The sequence below is a fragment of the Mastomys coucha genome, chromosome X (assembly GCF_008632895.1).
Source record: "Mastomys coucha isolate ucsf_1 chromosome X, UCSF_Mcou_1, whole genome shotgun sequence".
NCBI lineage: Eukaryota > Metazoa > Chordata > Mammalia > Rodentia > Muridae > Mastomys > Mastomys coucha.
Window position 1 is genome coordinate 95,411,520 of NC_045030.1, and position 20,013 is coordinate 95,431,532.

Here is a 20,013-nt window from a genome sequence, read left to right on the forward strand (position 1 = left end):
TGCTGCAGTGCGAGTACTAGGTTCTGATGAAGCCAAGTAGTCTTGGTTTCTGTTGGTAGGATTCTTGCATTTTCCTTTCTCCATCTGTTGATCTCTGGTGTTAGATGTTCTTAGTGTCTCTGACTAGAGCTTGTCCTGTCCCTGCCGCCCTGCAGCTCCCCTGGGACTTGTAGGGCCTGGGCCTCCTGCCTGGCTGCTCCAGTCTTAGAAACACACTAGAGAGAAAATGTATTGAAGTTTTAATCAGGTGTAGGAGCTCTCTGGTGGAATTTTGGGGGTTGCTTATGACTATCATGTCATCTGCCAATAGTGGTACCTTGCCTTTTTCCTTCCCAATATGTATGCCTTTCATCTTTCTGTTGTCTACTTGCTCAGGCTAGAATTTTGAGTACTACTACAATGAATAGGTTGAGAGTAGGCAACGTTGTCCTGTCCCTGATTTTGATGGAACTGCTTTGAATTTCTCTGCATTTAGTTTGATGTTGGCTATTGGTTTGCTGTATATTGTTTTTATTATATTTAGATATGCACCTTGAATTCCTGATATCCCCAAAACTTTTTTTAATAAAACACATTCATTTTTTAATAAAAATTCTGCATAGAGATACAGAATATTTAGAGCATAGACTGTTTATAGATGATGGGGATTTAGTCAACATATTCCTAGATTTTTTCAGAACCATTTGTAATTTTTATGCAGTGAGCTAGGATTGCATATATAATAATAATAATAAGTAAAAAAATGTGTAATATTTCCAAGAACCCAAACTCTAATCTATGCAGTGAAAGTACGTAAACCATTGCAGAATAGTCTAGCTAATAACTAAACTACTGCTTTTCTTGGTTTGTTTTAGAAACCCCCATTTGAGCCCCAGATAGATAGAAGGGATACCCTTGCTGGCTATTAATATGTGTGTGATGACCTCACTTCAAGGGCAGTTTGAAAAAGCTCACAATGTGGGTGTGGGCTACTTCTTTCTTTCTTTCTCCCTTTCTTTCTTCCTTCCTTCCTTCCTTCCTTCTTCCCTCCCTCCCTTCTTTCCTTTCTATCTTTCTTTTATTTATATGTTATATAATATCTCCTTTCCAAGATTCCCCTCCAGAAAAAAAGAAAGAAAGAATAAAATAAAAAACAAAAATGAAAACAAACCCTGTTTCCTCCCCCTCCTCCTGCTAACCACCCCTCCCTCTCCTACTTACTGGCCCTGGAAGTACCCTACACTGGGGCATAGAACCTTCACAGGGCCAAGGGTCTCTCCTCCCATTGATGACCAACTTGGCCATCCTCTGTTACACATATGCTGCTGGAGCCATGAGTCCCACCATGTGTACTCTTTGGTTGGTGGTTTAGTCACTGGGAGCTCTGAGGGTACTAGGTAGTTCATATTGTTGTTTGTCATAAGGGGCTGCAAGCCCTTCAGCTCCTTGGGTCCTTTCTCTAGCTCCTTCATTGGGGGACCTGTATTCAGTCCAATGGATAGCTGTGAGCCTCTACTTCTGCCTTAGTCAGGCACTGGCAGAGCCTCTCAGGAGACATCTGTATCAGGCTCCTGTTAGACAGCACTTGCTGGCATCCACAATAGTGTCCAGATTTGATAATTGAATATAGGAAAGATTCCGAGGTGCAATGTCTCTGGATTGTTCTTCCTTCAGTCTCTGCTCCAAAATTTGTCTCTGCAACTCCTTCCATGGGTATTTTGTTCCCCCTTTTAAGAAGGAATGAAGTACCCACACTTTGGTCTTCCTTTTTCTTGAGTTTCTGGTGGTTTGTTTATTGTAATTTGTGTATTCTGATCTTCTGGGCTAATATCCACTTATCAGAGAATGCATGAACAGAACACCAATACCTTATGCTCTAAGATCAAGAATTGACAAATGAGACCACATAAAATTACAAAACTTCTGTAAGTCAAAAGACACTGTCAGTAGGACAAAACGACAAACAACAAATTGGGAAAAGATCTTTATCAATCCTATATCTGATAGAGGACTAATATCCAATATATACAAAGAACTCAAGAAGTTAGACTCCAGAGAACCAAGTGATCCTATTAAAAATGGGGTACAGAGCTAAACAAAGAATTCTCAACTGAGGAATTCCAAATGGCTTGAGAAGCACTTAAATAAATATTCAACATCCTTAGTCATCAGGGCAATGCAAATCAAAACTTCTCTGAGATTCCACCTCACACCAGGCTAGGATAAACAACTCAGGTGACAGCAGATGCTGGAGAGGTTGTGGAGAAAGAGGAACACTCCTTCATTGCTGGTGGGATTACAAGCAATCACTCTGGATATTAGTTTGGTGGTTCCTATAGAAATTGGACATAGTACTACCAGAGGACCCAGCTATACCACTGCTGGGCATATACCCAGAAGATGCTCCAACGTGCAATAAGGACACATGCTCCACTATGTTCATAGCAGCCTTATTTATAATAGCCAGAAACTGGAAATAACCAAGATGTCTCTCAACAGAGAAATGGATACAGAAAATGTGGTACATCTACACAATGGAATACTACTCAGCTATTAAAAAACAATGAATTTATGAAATTATTGAGGGAATATATGGATCTGGAGAATATCATCCTGAGTGAGGTAACTCTCTCCAATACTTTTAACATGAGTGCATGTTGTATTTTTTCAAAAGCTTTTTCAGCCTCTACTGACATGATCATATTTTTTTTCTTTGAACTTGTTTATATAGTAGATTATATTGAAGGATTTATATGTATTGAACCATCCCTGCTTTCCTGGGATAAAGCCTACTTGATCATGGTGGATGATTATTTTGAAGTGTTCTTGGATTCAGTTTACAATAATTTTATTGAATATTTTTGCATCAATATTCATAAATGAAATTGGTCTGTAGTTCTCTCTCTTTGTTGGGTCTTTTGTAGTTTAGGTATCAGTAACTACCCATTTGTTTCTTTTTGTTCTAGAGCTTTCAAATGAACTGCTATGCTGCTATAGTATAATCTCTCAAACTTCTTTATGGAAGCACTCAGACCTATGAGGTTTCCTCTTAGCAATGCTTTTCATTGTGTCCCTTAAGCATGGATACCTTCATTTTTATTGAATTCTAAAACATCTTTAATGTCTTTCTTTCTTTTCTGACTGAGTTATCATTGAGTAGATAGTTCTTCAGCATCCATGTTTGTGAGGGATTTCTGCTGTTTTTGTTGCTATTGAAGTCTAGTCTTAGTCAGTGGTAGTAGGCTCATAGAATAAATACATGGGGAATAATCCAATGTTTTTACATATGTTGAGGTTTGTTTTCTGTCCAAGTATTTGGTCTATTTTTTGAGAAGGTATCATGAGTTGCTGAGAAGAATTTGTATTCTTTTGTTTTGGGGTGAAATGTTCTGTAGATAACTGTTAAATCCATTTGGTTCATAATTTCTGTTAGTTTCACTGTGTCTCTGTTTAGTTTCAGTTTTTATGATCTGTTCATTTGTGAGAGTGAGGTGTTGAAATCTCCTACTATTATTGTATGAGTTCCAATATATACTGTGAGCTTTAGTAACATTTCTTTTAAAAATGAGGTTACCCTTGCATTTGGGGCATAGATGTTCAGAATCAAGAGTTCATCTTGGTAGATTTTTCCTTTGATGACTATGTAGTGTCTTTCCTCATAGTTTTTGATAAATTTAGGTTGACATTTTATTTTGTTGGATATTAAAAAGTCTACTCAAGCTTGTTTCATCAGACCATTGTTTGGATTTTTTCCCACCTTTTTACTTTGAGGTAATGTCTGTCTTTGACTCTGAGGAATGTGTCCTCTATGCAGCAAAATGCTGGATTCTGTATACATATCCAGTCTGTTAGGCAGAGTCTTTTTATTGGGGAATTGAGGCCTTTGATATTGACAGATATTAGGGATCAATGGTTGTTGGCTCCTGTTATTTTTGTTGCTAGAGGTGGAATTATGTTTTTGTGTTTCTCTTCCTTTGGGTCTGATGTGAAAAGATTAACTTCTTTCTTTTTCTTGGGTGTAGTCTCTTTCCTAGTTTTGGACAACTTCTATTATGTTCTGTATGGCTGGATTTGTGGAAAGATAATGTATAAATTTGGTTTTGTCTTGGAATACCTTGGTTTCTCCATATATGGTAATTTGTGTTTTGCTGGGTACAGTAGCCTGGGCTGGGATTTTTGTTCTCTTAGTGTCTTTTTGACATCTGTCTAGGTACTTCTGGCTTTTGGAGTCTCCATTGAGAAGTCTGGTGCAATTCTGATAGATGTGCCTTAATATATTACTTGACATTTTTTTCTTACTGTTTTCAATATTCTTTCTTTGTTTTGTACATTTGGTGTTTTAATTATTATATGACCAGAGGAATTTCTTTTCTGGTACCATCTGTTTGGTGTTCTGTAGAATTCTTGTATGTTTATGGGCATTTCTTTCTTTAGGTTAGGAAAATTAAACTCATTTATTTCTTTACACTCCATATTACATTCCCTGCCCCCCATCCACCTTCTGACTGGTCCACATCCCACACCGCCCCCAAACCTCCTGTTTCCACGTGAATGCCACCACAACCACCCCACCTGCCCTCTAAACTCCCTGGGGCCTCCAGTCTATTAAGAGTTAGATACATCGTCTCGTAATGAATACAGACCCAGATGTCCTCTACTGTATGTGTGTTAGGGACCTCATATCTGCTAGTGTATGCTGTCTGTTTGTTGGTTCAGTGTTTGAGAATCTCAGAGATCTAGACAATTCAGACTGCTGGTCCTTCTACAGGATCACCCCTCTTCTCAGATTCTTTCAGTCTTCCCTAATTCAACAAGGATCAGTTGCTTCTGTCCATTGGTTGGATGCAAATATCTACATCTGACACTTTCAGCTGCTTTCTGGGTCTTTCGGAGAGCAGTTATGATAGGTCACTTTTTGAGAGTGTCCCATACCCTCAATAATAATGTAGTACTTTGGGACACCCCTTGAGCTGGATCCCATTTTTAGCCTGTCGGCAAACTTTTTCCTCAGCCTTCACTCCATTTCCATCCCTGTAATTCATGCCAAAGGTATGCATGAATTACATGGAAAGTTTCCTTCTATAATTTTGTTCAAGGTATTTGCTGGCCCTTTGAATCTTCACTCTCTTCTAAACCTATTATTCTCATTTTGGTTTTTCATTATGTCCTGGATTTCTGGAATGTTTTGAGATAGGAGTTATTTACTCTGTATTTTCCTTGACTGTTGTGTTGATGTCTTCTCTTGTATCTTCTGCTACTCTTTTCTATCTCTTATAATCTGTTGGTGATGCTTGAATCTCTGACTCTTGTTCTCCTTCCAAGGTTTTCCATCTCCAGAGCTGTCACTCTGAGTTTTCTTTTATAATTCTCTTTTAATTTTTAGATTATGGACAGCTTTGTTCAATTCCTTCACCGGTTTGGTTGTTCTCCTGTATTTCTTTAAAGGATTTATGCATTTCCTTTTTTAGGGCTTCTACTTGTTTACATATGTCCTTCTGAATTTCTTTAAGGGAGTTATTTATGTCCTTCTTAAAGTCCTCTATCATCTTCAGGAAATGTGAATTTAGGTCTGAATCTTGCCTTACAGGTGTGTTGGGATATCCAGTACTTGCTCTTTTGGGAGACCTGGATTATGATGCTACCAAATCAAACTGGTTTTTCTATTAGTTATGTTCTTGTGCTTGCCTCTTGCCATCTGATTATCTCTGTTGTTATCTGGCCACCCTGTCTCTGAATAGAGCCTGTAATTCTGTGATCCCAGATGTGTCAGAGTACCTGGGGAATCCATCTGGGACTAGGGTGTTGGCTAGGTGTAACTGTGTCCAGTGCCAGAGATCTGCTCCTGCCAAAGGTGGAAACCAGAAGACCCAGTTCTTCCATTTTTACTCTTCCTTGTGACTCACTCTCCCAAAAAGAAGCAAGTCCACTCATGTTATCTATATACTCACTGGATCATGATAAAACCCTCAGTGGCCTGACTGTTAAATAGAATTGTGTCCTTTCTCTGACATACCTCTATCAGATGCAATCAATAGAAGACAGCCACTTTCCATTAGTTCCATCACCATCACACTTTGAATAATTACCTTCTGTAGATTCTTGGTCTACTTTAGACAGTTTTTCAAAATTTATTTTTACTTTTTAAATTCACTTTACATCACCATCACAGGCTCTCTCCCTCTTCTCTTCTCAGTCCCACCCATACAAAAACTTTCACCCATTGCCCCTCTTCTTTTTTTTTCAGAGGTACCATTCCATTGTATGCCATATGGTCTCACCAGTAGGCACATCCTCTCCCACTGAGGCCAAAGTAGTCAGTTCAGGTTGTGGGAAGGATATCCAATGGCAGAGAAAAGAGACAGATACAGCCCATGTTCCATTTGTTATGGGACAAGTATGACTACAAAGCTTCCCATTTGCTACAAATATTTAGGGGGTGTATGTTCAACTCCTGTATGCTCCCAAGTGGGTGGCCAAGGCTCTGTGAGCCCAGATAGTCCCATGTTAGTTGATTCTATGAGCATTCTTAGTCCCTCTGATGTATTGACTTCTATTCCCCAATGTTCCCAAAGAGTTTCCAGGCTCTAACTGTTGTTTGGCTTTGGGTCCCTGTACCTGCCACCATCTGCTTCTGGATGAAAGCTCTGAGGAGATAGCTGTGGCAGGTTCCTGTCTGCAAGTGTCTTAGTCAGGGGTTTCTATTCCTGCACAAACATCATGACCATGAAGCAAGTTGGGGAGGAAAGGATTTATTTGGCTTACTTCCACATTGCTGTTTATCACAAAGGAAGTCAGGACTGGAACTCAAGCAGGTCAGAAAACAGGAGCTGATGCAGAGGCCATAGAGTGATGTTCCTTACTAGCTTGCCTCTCCTGGCCTGCTCAGCCTGCTCTCTTATAGAACCCAAGACCTCCAGCCCAGGGATGGCACCACCCACAAGGGGCCCCTCTCCCTTGATCACTAATTGATAAAATGCCTTATAGCTGAAGATTCATGGAGGCACTTCCCCAACTGAAGCTCCATTTCCTGTGATAACTCCAGCCTGTGTCAAGTTGACACACAAAACCAGCCAGTACAGCAAGTATACTAGGATATCATAAAGTGTGTGAAAGTTTGGCTATCACTTGGCATGTGTCTGAAGATGATATAAATGATATAAATTTTGATATAAATTTATAGATGGTATAAATTTTGGCTTGAGGATATTGTGGGTGGATTGATGTCCTACTCTCTCCTCTAAACATCCTTCCTAACTACATGTGGTGGCAAGTTCAGTCTCTAAATCCCTCTCTGGTAACAATCTAAGATGAGGTCATTCACTTAGATTCCCAATATTCTCTCCCATATGAGTCCTACACCAAGTCAGGAGTCTTGGATGCAGTCACAACTAAAGCAGAAGCCTCACAGCTGCTCCAGGACACAGCTGCTCCAGGGTGGTATGCAGGGAGTTGTGGTCACCAATAACTACCTATATATAAACACACTCCCAGGTAAGGTATTCTGGAACCAGAATGTCTTTATAAGAGAACAGTGTCACACCAGGAACCTATGGGTTACTTTAAGAGGCAAAAGACAATTATCCAGAGACAGTTTTCTTTATGCACCCAGGTTATTGGGCTAGGCAGCAGTCTGCATTTCCCACTTAGCTCTCTCACTGGTACACACTGTGTTTGCTCATTATTATGTAACTTAACACACTTCATATAAAATCAATTTAGAAAATATAATGACAGTAATTAATCACCTTCTTCAGCAATACCCCTCATTTTAAAGGCATGTTTTTGTTTGTTTGTTTGTTTTTGCATAGAACCCACCATTTGTTGTAGCCTAGATGGACAATATCCAATCCAAGACTCTACCTGTCTCCTGTTTAACCAGGGATGGAATAGATAATTCTTCCAAAATCCCTGGCTTATACTGGGTGAGCTCTAGTTCCATCTTACTCAGGTCCTCCTACCTTTGCCCCATGCTTTCTTGACTGAATCATCTCTCTGGCTCCCTTGCATTCATCTCATAAGAAAATTCCCTCTGAACCCTCAGATGATTCTTGGGACGATAGGCTCTCAATTCTCTGGGGTTTATGCTTTAGTCTGCAGACCTGTAGGGGGAGAAATTATGTCAGGGTGTTAGCATCGATGGGTCTCCATCTTACCTCTCAGCTGTTCATGTTCAGACAACATGAGTAGCCCAGGGCAGCAAACAGCTCTGCTGCAGCCTGGCAGAGACAGGTCTGAGAACTACCAGCACCTGAGGCCAGTAGTCAGATGACCTTCTGTACATCACAGCATGTCAGAGGAATAGGCTCTAGTGTACTGACCCATATCCTATCTCACTTTCCTTCTATCTCTCTGTTGTGACCTCTATAGGCAAGAAAAGAAGGGCAAGGTAACCAGAGAGTGGCCCAGTGTGACTAGATAAAGGGTATATCTTCTAGTCAAAGAAAGGATGCTGGGCTACGGAATGGACCATGTTGTCAGTGACACAGGATCAGGTCTTCTACAACAAAGGAAAAGAAGAAGCCAGATTGATAAATGAAGTTGGTAGTGTCATTGAAGTGGAGATGGGATGGATGCCCAGACCCCACTGAGTCTTTCAAAGGAAAAGGGCCAGGGTAATGTGCTTGAATGTCTCCTGAATCAAAAGCAAAATCAGGGACCTTCCATGGAGTTTAGACTTCTGCCTTATGGCTTTGCTTGTCTCATTTCATGGATGGATTTGGGCCATGGCTTGGATCCTGCTTCTTCTGCTATCAGCAGAATATCTGCAAACTGGAGACTAGTGGGGACCTCAGTAGCAGAGATGTAAGTACAAAGATGCTGGGAAGAGTGGATTATCACGTGGATTGATGTTCCTTAGAGGAGCTAGCATTCCCCTCTGCCCCATGAACCCTCATTCCTTAGAGAGAGCCCATGCCAATCCTTCATTGACCTTGAAGGAGACTTAACAGGCCACATACTTCTGCAAATTTATCTTCAAATAACAGAAGGCATAAGGTTATGGCAGCCATTTCAGGGAACCCAACTCAATAAGACACATGTTGAGTTACCATGGCTCAGGGTTTGATGCCTGTATATTCCTTGTCCCCTACATTTCACCTTAGACTTCACAACTCTGAACTTTTTCCATATCCATTTCCTCTGTTCTGCCCACACCTCTGCCATCATCATCTTTCCTTGTAGTTGTGACAAGTCTTTGCTGCCTCCTCTGCAGTGGTCTGTCTTTGTCTGCTCAGGGGGAAACACACTAAACTCTAAACTCTAGACTTTAGCATCTGCCCTACCTTCTAGTTAACTTTCTTAGTGTGACTACTAACTACTACTGTCCTGACAACTTTCATCCCATGATTTCAAGGTGAATAAACTTCTCCAGGAAGTAGGTGATTCTCTTGGTCCTGCAACAGAACTCCAATTAGACATGTACGTAGCATATCCACACAGCTACAGCCTCATCTCAGAACATATAGTAGGGACCATTGGGTGTTCTGGTATTCTCAGGTCTATCTACAATTGCCACATGTCAGCACAGTCACTCATTTGCCCCTGTCACTCTGGACAACACATCTGTCTTCTTAGGCTCATCAATAATTAGAAAATGGAAAAGAAAATCTCCCCAATTTCATAATGTAGCTGCTCAGTCTTTTGATCCCTCTAGCCCCTCTGATGCATAACTAACTGCAGTCCACTGGACTGGAAGTCCTTCAGCCCAGCACAGTCACTGTATGATCTAACATAGTCATTGCCCTACAGGAGCAGGAACTCTGTGCTGCTTCATTAATTAATTAATTAATTAATTAATTAACTTATTTGATGTCAAGTTCTCTGCATATAACCCTTCTGTCTTAATACTGACTATGTAGACCCATCAGTACTTGAACTCAGAAAGAGAAAGAAGTCATATGTATCTAGTTCACTGGCAGTTCCTCATGTCATGCAGACCTACATGCATAAAAATACCATTGCAATTTCATAACTTTAATTTTCCTAGTGTTATGAATCACAATGTCAATGACTGACAGGTGTGATACCTGATATGAAATCCATATGGGGCAGTGATGCACAGACTGAGAACCACTGGTCTAAAATTCACAAATAGGGAAATGTTGGGGAAATTATCCTTAGTGATGTTTGTAAAGCAATAATTCAGCACTGGATTGAGCTGTACACATATGGCTAAATTTGTGTGTGTGTGTGTGTGTGTGTGTGTGTGTGTGTGTGTATCTGTGTACGTCTATCTGTGTCTATCTGTATTTAAGTCTCTCACTGTGTGTGTGTGTATGTTCACATTTATTTACAAAGTTTTGGCTAGAGGAGAGTCTAGGGTCTTGTCCACCTTATATTTTGGGTCAGGATTTCTCAGTGGCTTCAAGTTTCCATGGAGACTTGGTTGGCTGGCCATTGAGCCAAGGGACAATCCCTTCTCCACCTTCTCAGCACTAGTATTACAGCACTCTCAGCTATTTGATGCTGAACTAGAGATATAGACCAGGCTGACTGTCAGATCAGAGATCTGCCTGCCTCTGTCTCTTGGGGTTGGTCATGCCCACTTCACTTGGTTCTTGATATAGATATTAGGGACCAAAATCAGGTTCAAAGGCCCAAAGAGAAAACTTTCTATGAACTAACGATATCTGCATATTAACATATATTTAAATGGGAATAAATCATGTATTTCTCTAACTGTGTTATCTGTGACCAAATTAAAATCTGTGGACACATAGCCGGGACAGTTGGGAACTATGCATTTGAGCTTGCTCTCCTAGATTTTCAGCCTTAAGCATCTGTTCCCTTCCCTGAATGAGCTTCTAACCATTGTTCCCTATCCTACATCTCACAAAGGAGATAATATGTGACATTCAACCATCACTCCTTCATTCATGGAAGGTCTGCTTACTTCTCATCTCTCCACAGCACTCAGCACAATAATGAGGAACCATTCCATCAATACCTCTTCAGTCACCACAACTGGCCTGGGGGACACAGAGGGCAAGAGGAATCCTTCACTGCTGAACTTGTGAGTCATGGACATGATGTTCCTGTCCAACTTTGTGGTCATAATCTTGGTCTACAGATTTATGATCTTCCTGTGGTGAAAGAAATAGTAAGAGGTTGTGGGAAATCTTCAACCAATCTTCCCACTGGCGTTTCCTCAGCTGTGGGAGATGGAGATGGGATTAAAGGTGTGCACCATCACTGCCTGGCTCAAAATAAGGTTTTTATAAGTTTTCTTAGACCTTTTTTTTTAAAAAAAATCACAGCAACAAAGAAGCCACTAATGTACACCCATAAAATTTTACACCTGGATTTGTTATTTCATGTAAGTAAAGACAATCTAAAAGGCTTACTTTACTGTTTGTATTCATAGGGCTTTTGTCCTTATGAGTTTGAAGTGCAAGAACAAACAAGTAAAACAAACAAACAAATAAAAAAAACAAATAAAAAACATACAGAGGGACACCATGATAATTGAATAGTTTGGCACTTGTCACATTTCTTCTCCAGAATAATCTTATGTAACTATAAGTAAATAGGCTAAAGATTTTACCAAATACTTTACACTCATAGATTCCATTCTGTATAACTTCTTTTTAAGTTCCTCAAGTACTATTGTGATATGCAAAGTCTTTAACAAACTAATTACACACTAACAGTTTTACTCTTGTGTATGCAAATGTGGAAACAAGAAAAAGAAATTTGTCCTAAGTACTGCATTTTTGTTATCAGTCTACATTTGACCATAGGGGAAAACAAAACAAAACAAAACAAACAAAATCAAAACAACCAAAAAAAAATCTATGCTCAAGTTCCCAGTTCCTGAGGGAGAGGGGTTGGAGACTTCCCTATAGCTGGCCAGAATTAATTCTTCATTCTGTCCCAAGAATATAATGATTGTTCTTAACCAGGCCCTCTATTATTCATGTTTTATTCTTCAAAATATAATGCCTAACAAAGAACAAATAACTATGACTCTTTAGACTGTAAAACCAACTGGAAGAATAGGTGGCCTAACCTAGGTGGATGACTTCCTGGTATTCCAGAGGGCTCCAGGGGACACATGTGCCAATGGGCAAGCATGGGGGTGAGGCAGAGGCAGGGCCAGGGCTGGACCACTCCCCTCTGCCTACTTGGAGCCAACAGGGTTTGCAGTCCTGTCACACTGTGACCTATAACACCTGGCAAGTCACACCCATGCATCCTGCCCATCAACACATAGCCTTGCCCACTAGCCATAGTCACTCTCACTTTCCCCACATCATGCCCAACCTGCCTTGCCAGTCAGAGCTTGAAATAGCCTCCTGAGACAAGCCCACTGCCCCAGGCTCACCCCTCACACTGACTCTGCCTCTTATTCGGCCATGCCCAATCTTACACCAGCCCCGGCTGCTCTCACCCCAGCCACACGCAATTGGACACTGTCCCTGCCCGTGATCACCCTGCCCCATGCCCCAGGTTCGAGCCAGGGCTGGGCAGTCTGTGAGGTCCACTAGGCACACAGGGGAAGGGAATGGGGAGAGAGGGGTGAAGGAGGGCCAGAGCAAAAAGGGAAGGGTGAGAGAGGGAAGAGGACAGTGGGAAAGGCTTACCCAGCAGTGGTCAAGTAACTGTGGGACGGAGCACAAAGCTGGCTGATGCCTGGTAACTGTGTGGCGGAGTTTAGACAAAGGGGTAACACTAGTAAATCCTCCCATCACACTAGGGATTTCTCCTTCCCTAAACCTCTGAAACTCTGAAATTACCCAAGTCTGTATGTACAGGGCCTCCATAAATCCACTCGGGATCTTCTCATTCATTGCCATGGTATCCTTGCCTCCCACAACCTCGATGATAACCTCGGCACACTCTCTACACTGTTCCATGACATGATGTGAGACTACAGCAGCTTCAACAGCTTCCATCTTGACCACATCCTCCACCACAATGTCTGTGCCAATGAGGGTCTCCAGCACACTTGCTGATGCCACTTCATGTCTCTGAAATTACCCCCAGGGTACCCACCACTCAGGAAAGTGCCAATTCCTCCTCTGCAGTATCTCTGTTCCAGTTTAGGCTCTGAGGCTCCTACAGCATGTACTAGAAACCCCTGGTAAATGCCAGTGTCCTCCCCAGAAAACAGTGCACCTGATAGGACCACCACCACTTCCTGGAAGAGACTCCAAATACCTGTATCCTGGGCATAGCTCTGCGGCAGCATCCTCAACCTAGTCCTAAGATCAGAATGACCAAACCGTCCTTCTACTAGCTGAATAGAATACCTTTGTCAAAGACAGTATGGTTTCCCTTGTGGTATGGCCAGTATCAACATGCACACTGTATTTAGACAGGACTCTATAGAGTCACAGAACATATGGGATGTGTCTCTATTAAGGGAATCTGTTGGAACGGCTTACAGTCTGTAGTCCAGCAAATCCAACCTTGGGCAGCTATGATAGGAAGTCCAAAGACATAGTAGTTGAGGCTTGGTGTTTCAACTGATCTTCTGTAGAAGCTGGAATCGTGAAGACAGGTTGCAACAGATGCACTCACAAGTAATGCATGCGAAGGAAGCAGGCAAAGAAGAGAATCTCCCTTCTTCCACTGTCCTTAGGTCTGGCCCAGACTAAAGGTGTGTGCCAGCCTACCACGACCTAAGCTGTTCTTTACGTAGAACTTGCTCTGCCCCGAGCTGGCCTTGAACTCAGAGATCTGCTTGCATGTTTCCTCAGGTTAAAGATCTGTCCAGGCCTAAGCTTTTCATGGCTACTCTGGCTCATGCGCAGGATCAAAATCTGTGGTCTTTCAGCCTCAAGATCTGTATCACAAGTGTACCCTCCAGTTCTGGGTTGTTGTTCATTCCAGCTATAGACAACTGGGACTAGCCATCACACAGTCACCCCACAAACAGGGTCAGACCGCCTGAATATTTCACCCCATCCCAGAGGTCTCTAGTTCTAGTTGCTATCCATGTTGTAGGACTGAGTTTTTGCACAGCAAGTGAGCATATGTGGAGAAAGGGAGAAGCATCATCTTAGTTATCCGAATAGATTTTTGGTGACATTTACATAAAATTATTATTTTTTTGCTTTGTTTTAATTCGAGACAGGTTTGTTCTTTTATACAGGGTCTCTCTTTGTAGCCCTGGCTGTCCTGGAACTTGATTTGTAGACAAGGTTGGCTTTGTACTCACTGATCTCCTCCTGCCTCTACTTCCTGAGTGCTGGGATTAAAGAGGCATACCACCATGCCTAACCTAAAATTGGTTTTTAGAAAAAGGAGAAAATGGGGCCGGGCGTGGCGTTTCATGCCTTAACTTCCAGCACTCAGGAGGCAGAGGCAAGGGGAGGCTCTGTAAATCAAGGCTATCCTTTAAAGAATCCTCAAAAGGCCATGCCTGCGTGTGCTTGGGAAAACATGTATGTGTTCTCCGAGGAAGGCCATTCCTTCAGCTCTGCTTTCAGATAATGCCTACAGGTGATATTCTCAGAGAAATTCCCAAAGCGTCAGAAATAATTTTTTCCAAGACAGGGTTTCTCCGTGCAGCCCTGGCCTTCTTGGAACTCACTCTGTAGACCAGGCTGCCCTTGGAACTCATGAATCAACCTGCCTCTGCCTCCCAAGTGCTGGGATGAAAGGCTCACCAGGAGGTCTGTCTGGATGTTCCATCGGGGGACAGGCTCTGCAGAGGACAGGATGGAAGGTGGTCTTCATAAAAGAGGTATCTCAGGGGGCCAGACAGACTCCAGACATAGGTATCTGGTGAGTTCCATCCCAAACAGGGAGTTCAGTGAGAAATGAATAAGGGTGTGTGGTTTTTCAGTTGTCTGGGCCAGTGTGACTATCATAGCTGTGCACAGTGAGTGGCCTGGGGGTGATGCTAGACACCATCATCATCATCATCATAATCATCATCATCATCATCATCATCATCAACAACAACAACAACAACAACAACAACAATAGTAATAATAAAAACAACCTTTCCTCTAGAGTCTAACCATTCAACTGAATGCGGCTCAACTAGGGACTCTTGTCCCTCTTCACCAATTATTACCTAGAAACCCACAGGGAAGACCTTTAATGAGCTCAGGGATGGGCCCATTTAAAGCATAGCACATAGATGAGCGGGTATAGAAGGAATGCACTCACTCCCTGCATGCCTCTGTCCCTGTGCCTCCTGGAGGTCACTGTAGGAAATTGGAGTGCTCCAGACTCAAGAGTGCTGGTCCAGGAGCCTAGGCTGGTTATCAGACTGCAGCTCTTCCTTTTCCTAAGGCTCCACCTAGTGGTTGTCTCCTGAATTTCTTTTTCCAAAGAGAGCTAAGTCTGGGCTCCCTTCTTCCTGCTTAGATCCAGAAGGTGAATTGCTGCCTGGATTATAGATGTGACAGCCTGGGTTTCTCACTGACAGATAAGCCAAAAGTATAAAAATGTCCATTTTCAAGGCTGAGTTTCCAGGGATACTAGTTGATACTAATTGATGCCTGCTAACTGTGTAGACAAGGCTGGCCATGAAACATGAAACAACCATAACAGTCTCCCTTGCCAGCACTCACAAAAATGCCATCATAATCATTACCCTAACTGTAATCCTATCCAAATAACATGAACGCTAACCCAAACCCTAACCTTGTCCGATTAACCTTAACCCTAACCCGTCCGAATAACCTTAACCCTACCCCTAACACTGTCCAAATAACCATAAACTTAACTCTAACCCGAACCCTGCCCCAATGACCCTAAACCTAACCCTAACTGTAAGCCAATCCGAATAACCCTAACCCTTATCCTAACCCTAACCCTGTCTGAATAACCCTAACCCTAACCCTAACCTGTCTGAATAACACTAACCCTAACCCTAAACCTGTCCTAATAACCCTAACCCTAACCCTGACCCTAACCCTACCCTTAATCCTAACCCTGTCCGAATAACCCTAACACTAACTGTAACCCTGTCCAAATAACCCTGACCCTATCTGTAACCCTGTCCAAATAACCCTAACCCTAACCGTAAGTGTAACCCTGTCCAAATAACCCTTACCCTGACCCTGACCCTGACCCCGACCCCGACCCTGACCCCGAGCCTGACCCAGACCCCGACCCCAACCCCAACCCAGACCCCGACCCCGACCCCTACCTGAACTCTGAACCCTGAATTCTGAACCCAAATCCGAACCCGAACCTGAACCCAAACCCGAACCCAGGGCAGATGGAAAGGAGAGAACTAGGTAAGAGAGTGGACAAGTCCCTAATTGCTTGTACACTGAATATTACAGAGGTGAGGTTAACCCATACAAGAGGAATGGAGGAGAGAATCTCAAGTGTTAAAGATGAATAGAAAAAAATAATACAATGATTAAATAAAATGTGGATTTTAAAAGTTTCCTGCAACTAATCAACAAGGAATACTGAAATATATGAGAAAGCAAAAAAACTACCAATGATTTCAATAGGAGAACAATATCAGTTAAAAGTTCTAGAAAATATTTTCAATGAAAGTGTAAATAAAAATATTTTCTAAACTGAAGAAAAAGTGCCAATTAAGGCACTAGGATTATAAAAATTACCAAATAGATTGTGAAAACAAAACAAAACAAAACCACTTTGCCACATAGTAATCAAAACACTAAACAGATGACATAAAGAAATATAAAAGGATAAGGTGGGAAGGAACAGGATTTGTTTTACTTTTAATTTTTTTGTTTGTTTGTTTGTTTTTGGAGGGGAACCTGGGAAGGGAAATATTGTAAATAAAGAAAATATCTATAAAAAATGAAATATCAAAAAAATAGAGCCAAAATTTTTGACAAAAACTAAACAAAACAAACAGAAGTAATGTATGAAACCAGACCTATTAGAATCTTCTTTTTTTTTTTTAGGATTTGTTAGTCTTTACATTCACAATGTTTCCCATGCATGTAAAGGCCAGAAGAGGGCACCGGATCCCATAACACAAGATTATGCACCATCCTCTGGTTGCTGTGAATTGAACTCAGTCCTCAGGAAAACAACCAGAGCCCTTGACTTCTGAACCATCTCTCGGACCCTATACCTGTCTTCTTAATATATACCATAAAATAAAACAGGATAGCAAGGGATACACAGGAACACCAACATGGAAAAAAATTCAAGATGGTGGATGCATAGTCAAATAAATCACCCATGTTTCCACAAGAAATAAACTGGTCCAAATTTCCTAAGCAAATTCAGAATCAGCCATGATAGTGAAGTTACTCAGAACTCACCTCCTGATCTAACAAGTGAGGAGCACCACAAGGAACCTCCCAATGGTCACATCTGGCCACATCTGGCTGATGCTTCCCATCCAGCCCCAGAGCGGACCCACTACTCCAGCTCCCACTGCTCAGCCAGCTGCCCCTACCCATGGTGGGCAGTGACCCTGTGCTCACCATGTCTCTATTCCAGAGCTTCCCTGAGGTCCCCTCACAGCACCCAACAGCTGTGCTCAGAGCAAGACACAGAGGGAACCAATCAAGCCTGCACAGCCACAGTGACTGGGAGAAAGGCACCCAGAAGATCCCACCTCTATGACTGGTAGGTCCTCCTGGAGGCCTTGATGAGTGTTCCTTAAGGCTCACGTGTGCCACCGGTCCAGGGCCACACCTTTTTCGGATCTCCGGAGTAGTTTGAACTCCATTAGCATTCGTGCCTGACCACCAAGAGGAATCTCACCCCATCCACCATTCTGCCTCAGGCTATTCAGCTGCCTGCGCCTCCCCTCGGTGAGCAAGGATCCAGCACACCCCAACCGCTGACCACAGGCCTTGCGTGAGTTCTGCTCACAACACTGGCTGTCTTCTTCTTCTTCCTAAAATCAAGGTGAACAGCTTGCATAGCCCATGAACTCAGGGGCCATGGAGGTGTCAATCTGGCCTAGTAATGGAAGGGTGCCCAGACTATCAACAGTAAAGAGAGATTTTAGGAAACGAGAGTTTTTGGGTTTTTGGACTTCATGCTGGTCTCGGGGTAATTGCAGCTCCCTTTCACCAGATGACAGGGATCAAACAACCCAGGGAGAAAAGCTGGAAACATAAGTGAAACACTGATGAGCATGATTAATAGCAGGCACATCATCATCAGTGACAAAGAGAAGAAAAACACATTTGTATTAGGATAGGTTCTCTACATAAACTTATATTATAGAGAGAATGAATCTCTCCATGTATATAGAAAGCGCATTTAATAGAATGTTCCAAAAGTTCCAAGACTGTCAGCTGAGGGAAATTAGAAAAATCAGCTGGGCGGTGGTGGCACACACCTTTAAGCCCAGCACTTGGGAGGCAGAGGGAGGCAGATTTCTGAGTTCCAGGCCAGCCTGGTCTACAGAGTGAGTTCCAGGACAGCCAGGGCTACACAGGGAAACCCTATCTCAAAAAATAAAATAAAATAAATAAATAAATCAAGGATTGGTTGATTTCCTGTTGCAGGATATTACAGCTGTTTTTCTTATATACCAGAATTTTGAAGAAATAAGTACTTATTATTAATGCCAGTTTTAAAAAACAAACAAATCACCTTTGTTTTGTAACAAAATGTAGGGCAAGTACAAAAAATAAAAGGACTATGATGTTCAATGTCATATATATATGTGTGTGTGTGTGTGTGTGTGTGTGTGTGTGTGTGTGTGTGTTGCTAAAATAATCTATAGCCTTAATCAAATATGGATCTGAACATCTCAAAAGATCAAGATTAAGAGAGGGTTTCTCACTTCAAAAAAATATAATTAGGAAATATTCCCTGGGCTGGAGAGATAGCTCAGTGGTTAAGAGCACTGAATGCTTTTCTACAGGTCCTGAGTTCAATTACAGGCAACCACATGAAGGCTCACAACCATCTGTGATGTGTTCAGATTCCCCCTCCCAGTGTATCTGACAGGTACAATGTACTCATACAAATAAAATAAATCTTTAAAAAAATCCACAATAATAAGCAGTGTTAGAATTAGGGTTAGGTAATTAGAGAGTTATGGTTAGGACTAGGATAAGGTTTGTTACCGTAGGGTGATTAAGAAATTCAGGGGTTAAGAGCTTTAGGGTAATTCTCAGGGCTAGGCCCAGGGTTAGGGTTAAGTTGGTCACCATTATTTTTGAGGGTACCACTGAATCAGCAGCGCCTACACTGTTCAAAGATCTAAACTCTCTTCTGACACTCAAGGCAATATCTTGAAAGGCATATCTTGTAAAATCATAAATCAAGTTATATCTTTCCAACATACAATAGCACTGAATACCCCTTCCCATTCCAATGATAGGAACGTGCATATAAGGAGAGAAGATAGGACCAAGGCAAGAAACATCCCAGAACCTTGTCTCAAACACTTTGGACTTCACTTTCAGGAAGGCTTAGATGGGCCAGGGCAGTGGTGGCACACGGCTTTGATCCCAGCACTTGGGAGGCAGAGGCAGGCAGATTTCTGAGTTTGAGGCCAGCCTGGTCTACAGAGTGAGTTCCAGGACAGCCAGGGCTACACAGGGAAATCCTGTCCTGAAAAAAAAAAAAAAAAAAGGAAAACAAAACCAAAAATGAATAAAGACTTAGATGGCCCTCTTCCTGTAATTTCTCATACATCTCTCATTTTGGATACTTCCTCCCCTTGTGTGCATCCCTCCATGCCAGATTTCTCAATGACTTAGATATCTCAACAACTCATGGTCACAAAACTGCAACATGAAAGATTCACCCTCACAACTTGAATGCAATGAACTATCACGGTGTCTGCACTGGGGCTCTGACTCTGTCAAAACACGGCTGGAGTCCTGCCATGCACACTTTGCATGACGGTGGTATTTGAGGCATAAACTTCAAGTAAAGTCAGTCTCCTGCCTCCGTATTGTCGCCTGGCACCCCAAACTCAGAGGTAGCCCAGATATGTCCTCATACTTGTGTGCTAGGGGCCCACCAAGGTATCATTTCTTTACAGCAAGAAGGAGAAAATTCGGACATTGCACTCTGACCTTCACCAATGTTCCAACTTCCTAGTCAAACCCTGGCTTGGAATGTTAAGCCATCCAAACTAATTGCCTCCAGCATTGTGGGTAGGGC

At 42.2% G+C, this 20,013-nt stretch overlaps 1 protein-coding gene across 1 annotated transcript in view; it reads right to left on the reverse strand.

Moving 5' to 3' along the window:
- Positions 1-17,336, reverse strand: part of LOC116088408 (vomeronasal type-2 receptor 116-like) — a 75,579-nt gene extending 58,243 nt beyond the window's left edge. Inside the window, 2 exon segments of the mRNA XM_031367474.1 lie at positions 12,714-12,947; positions 17,196-17,336. Of these exon segments, the coding sequence (XP_031223334.1) occupies positions 12,714-12,947; positions 17,196-17,336 (375 nt within the window).
- Between the last annotated feature and the right edge of the window lie 2,677 nt (positions 17,337-20,013).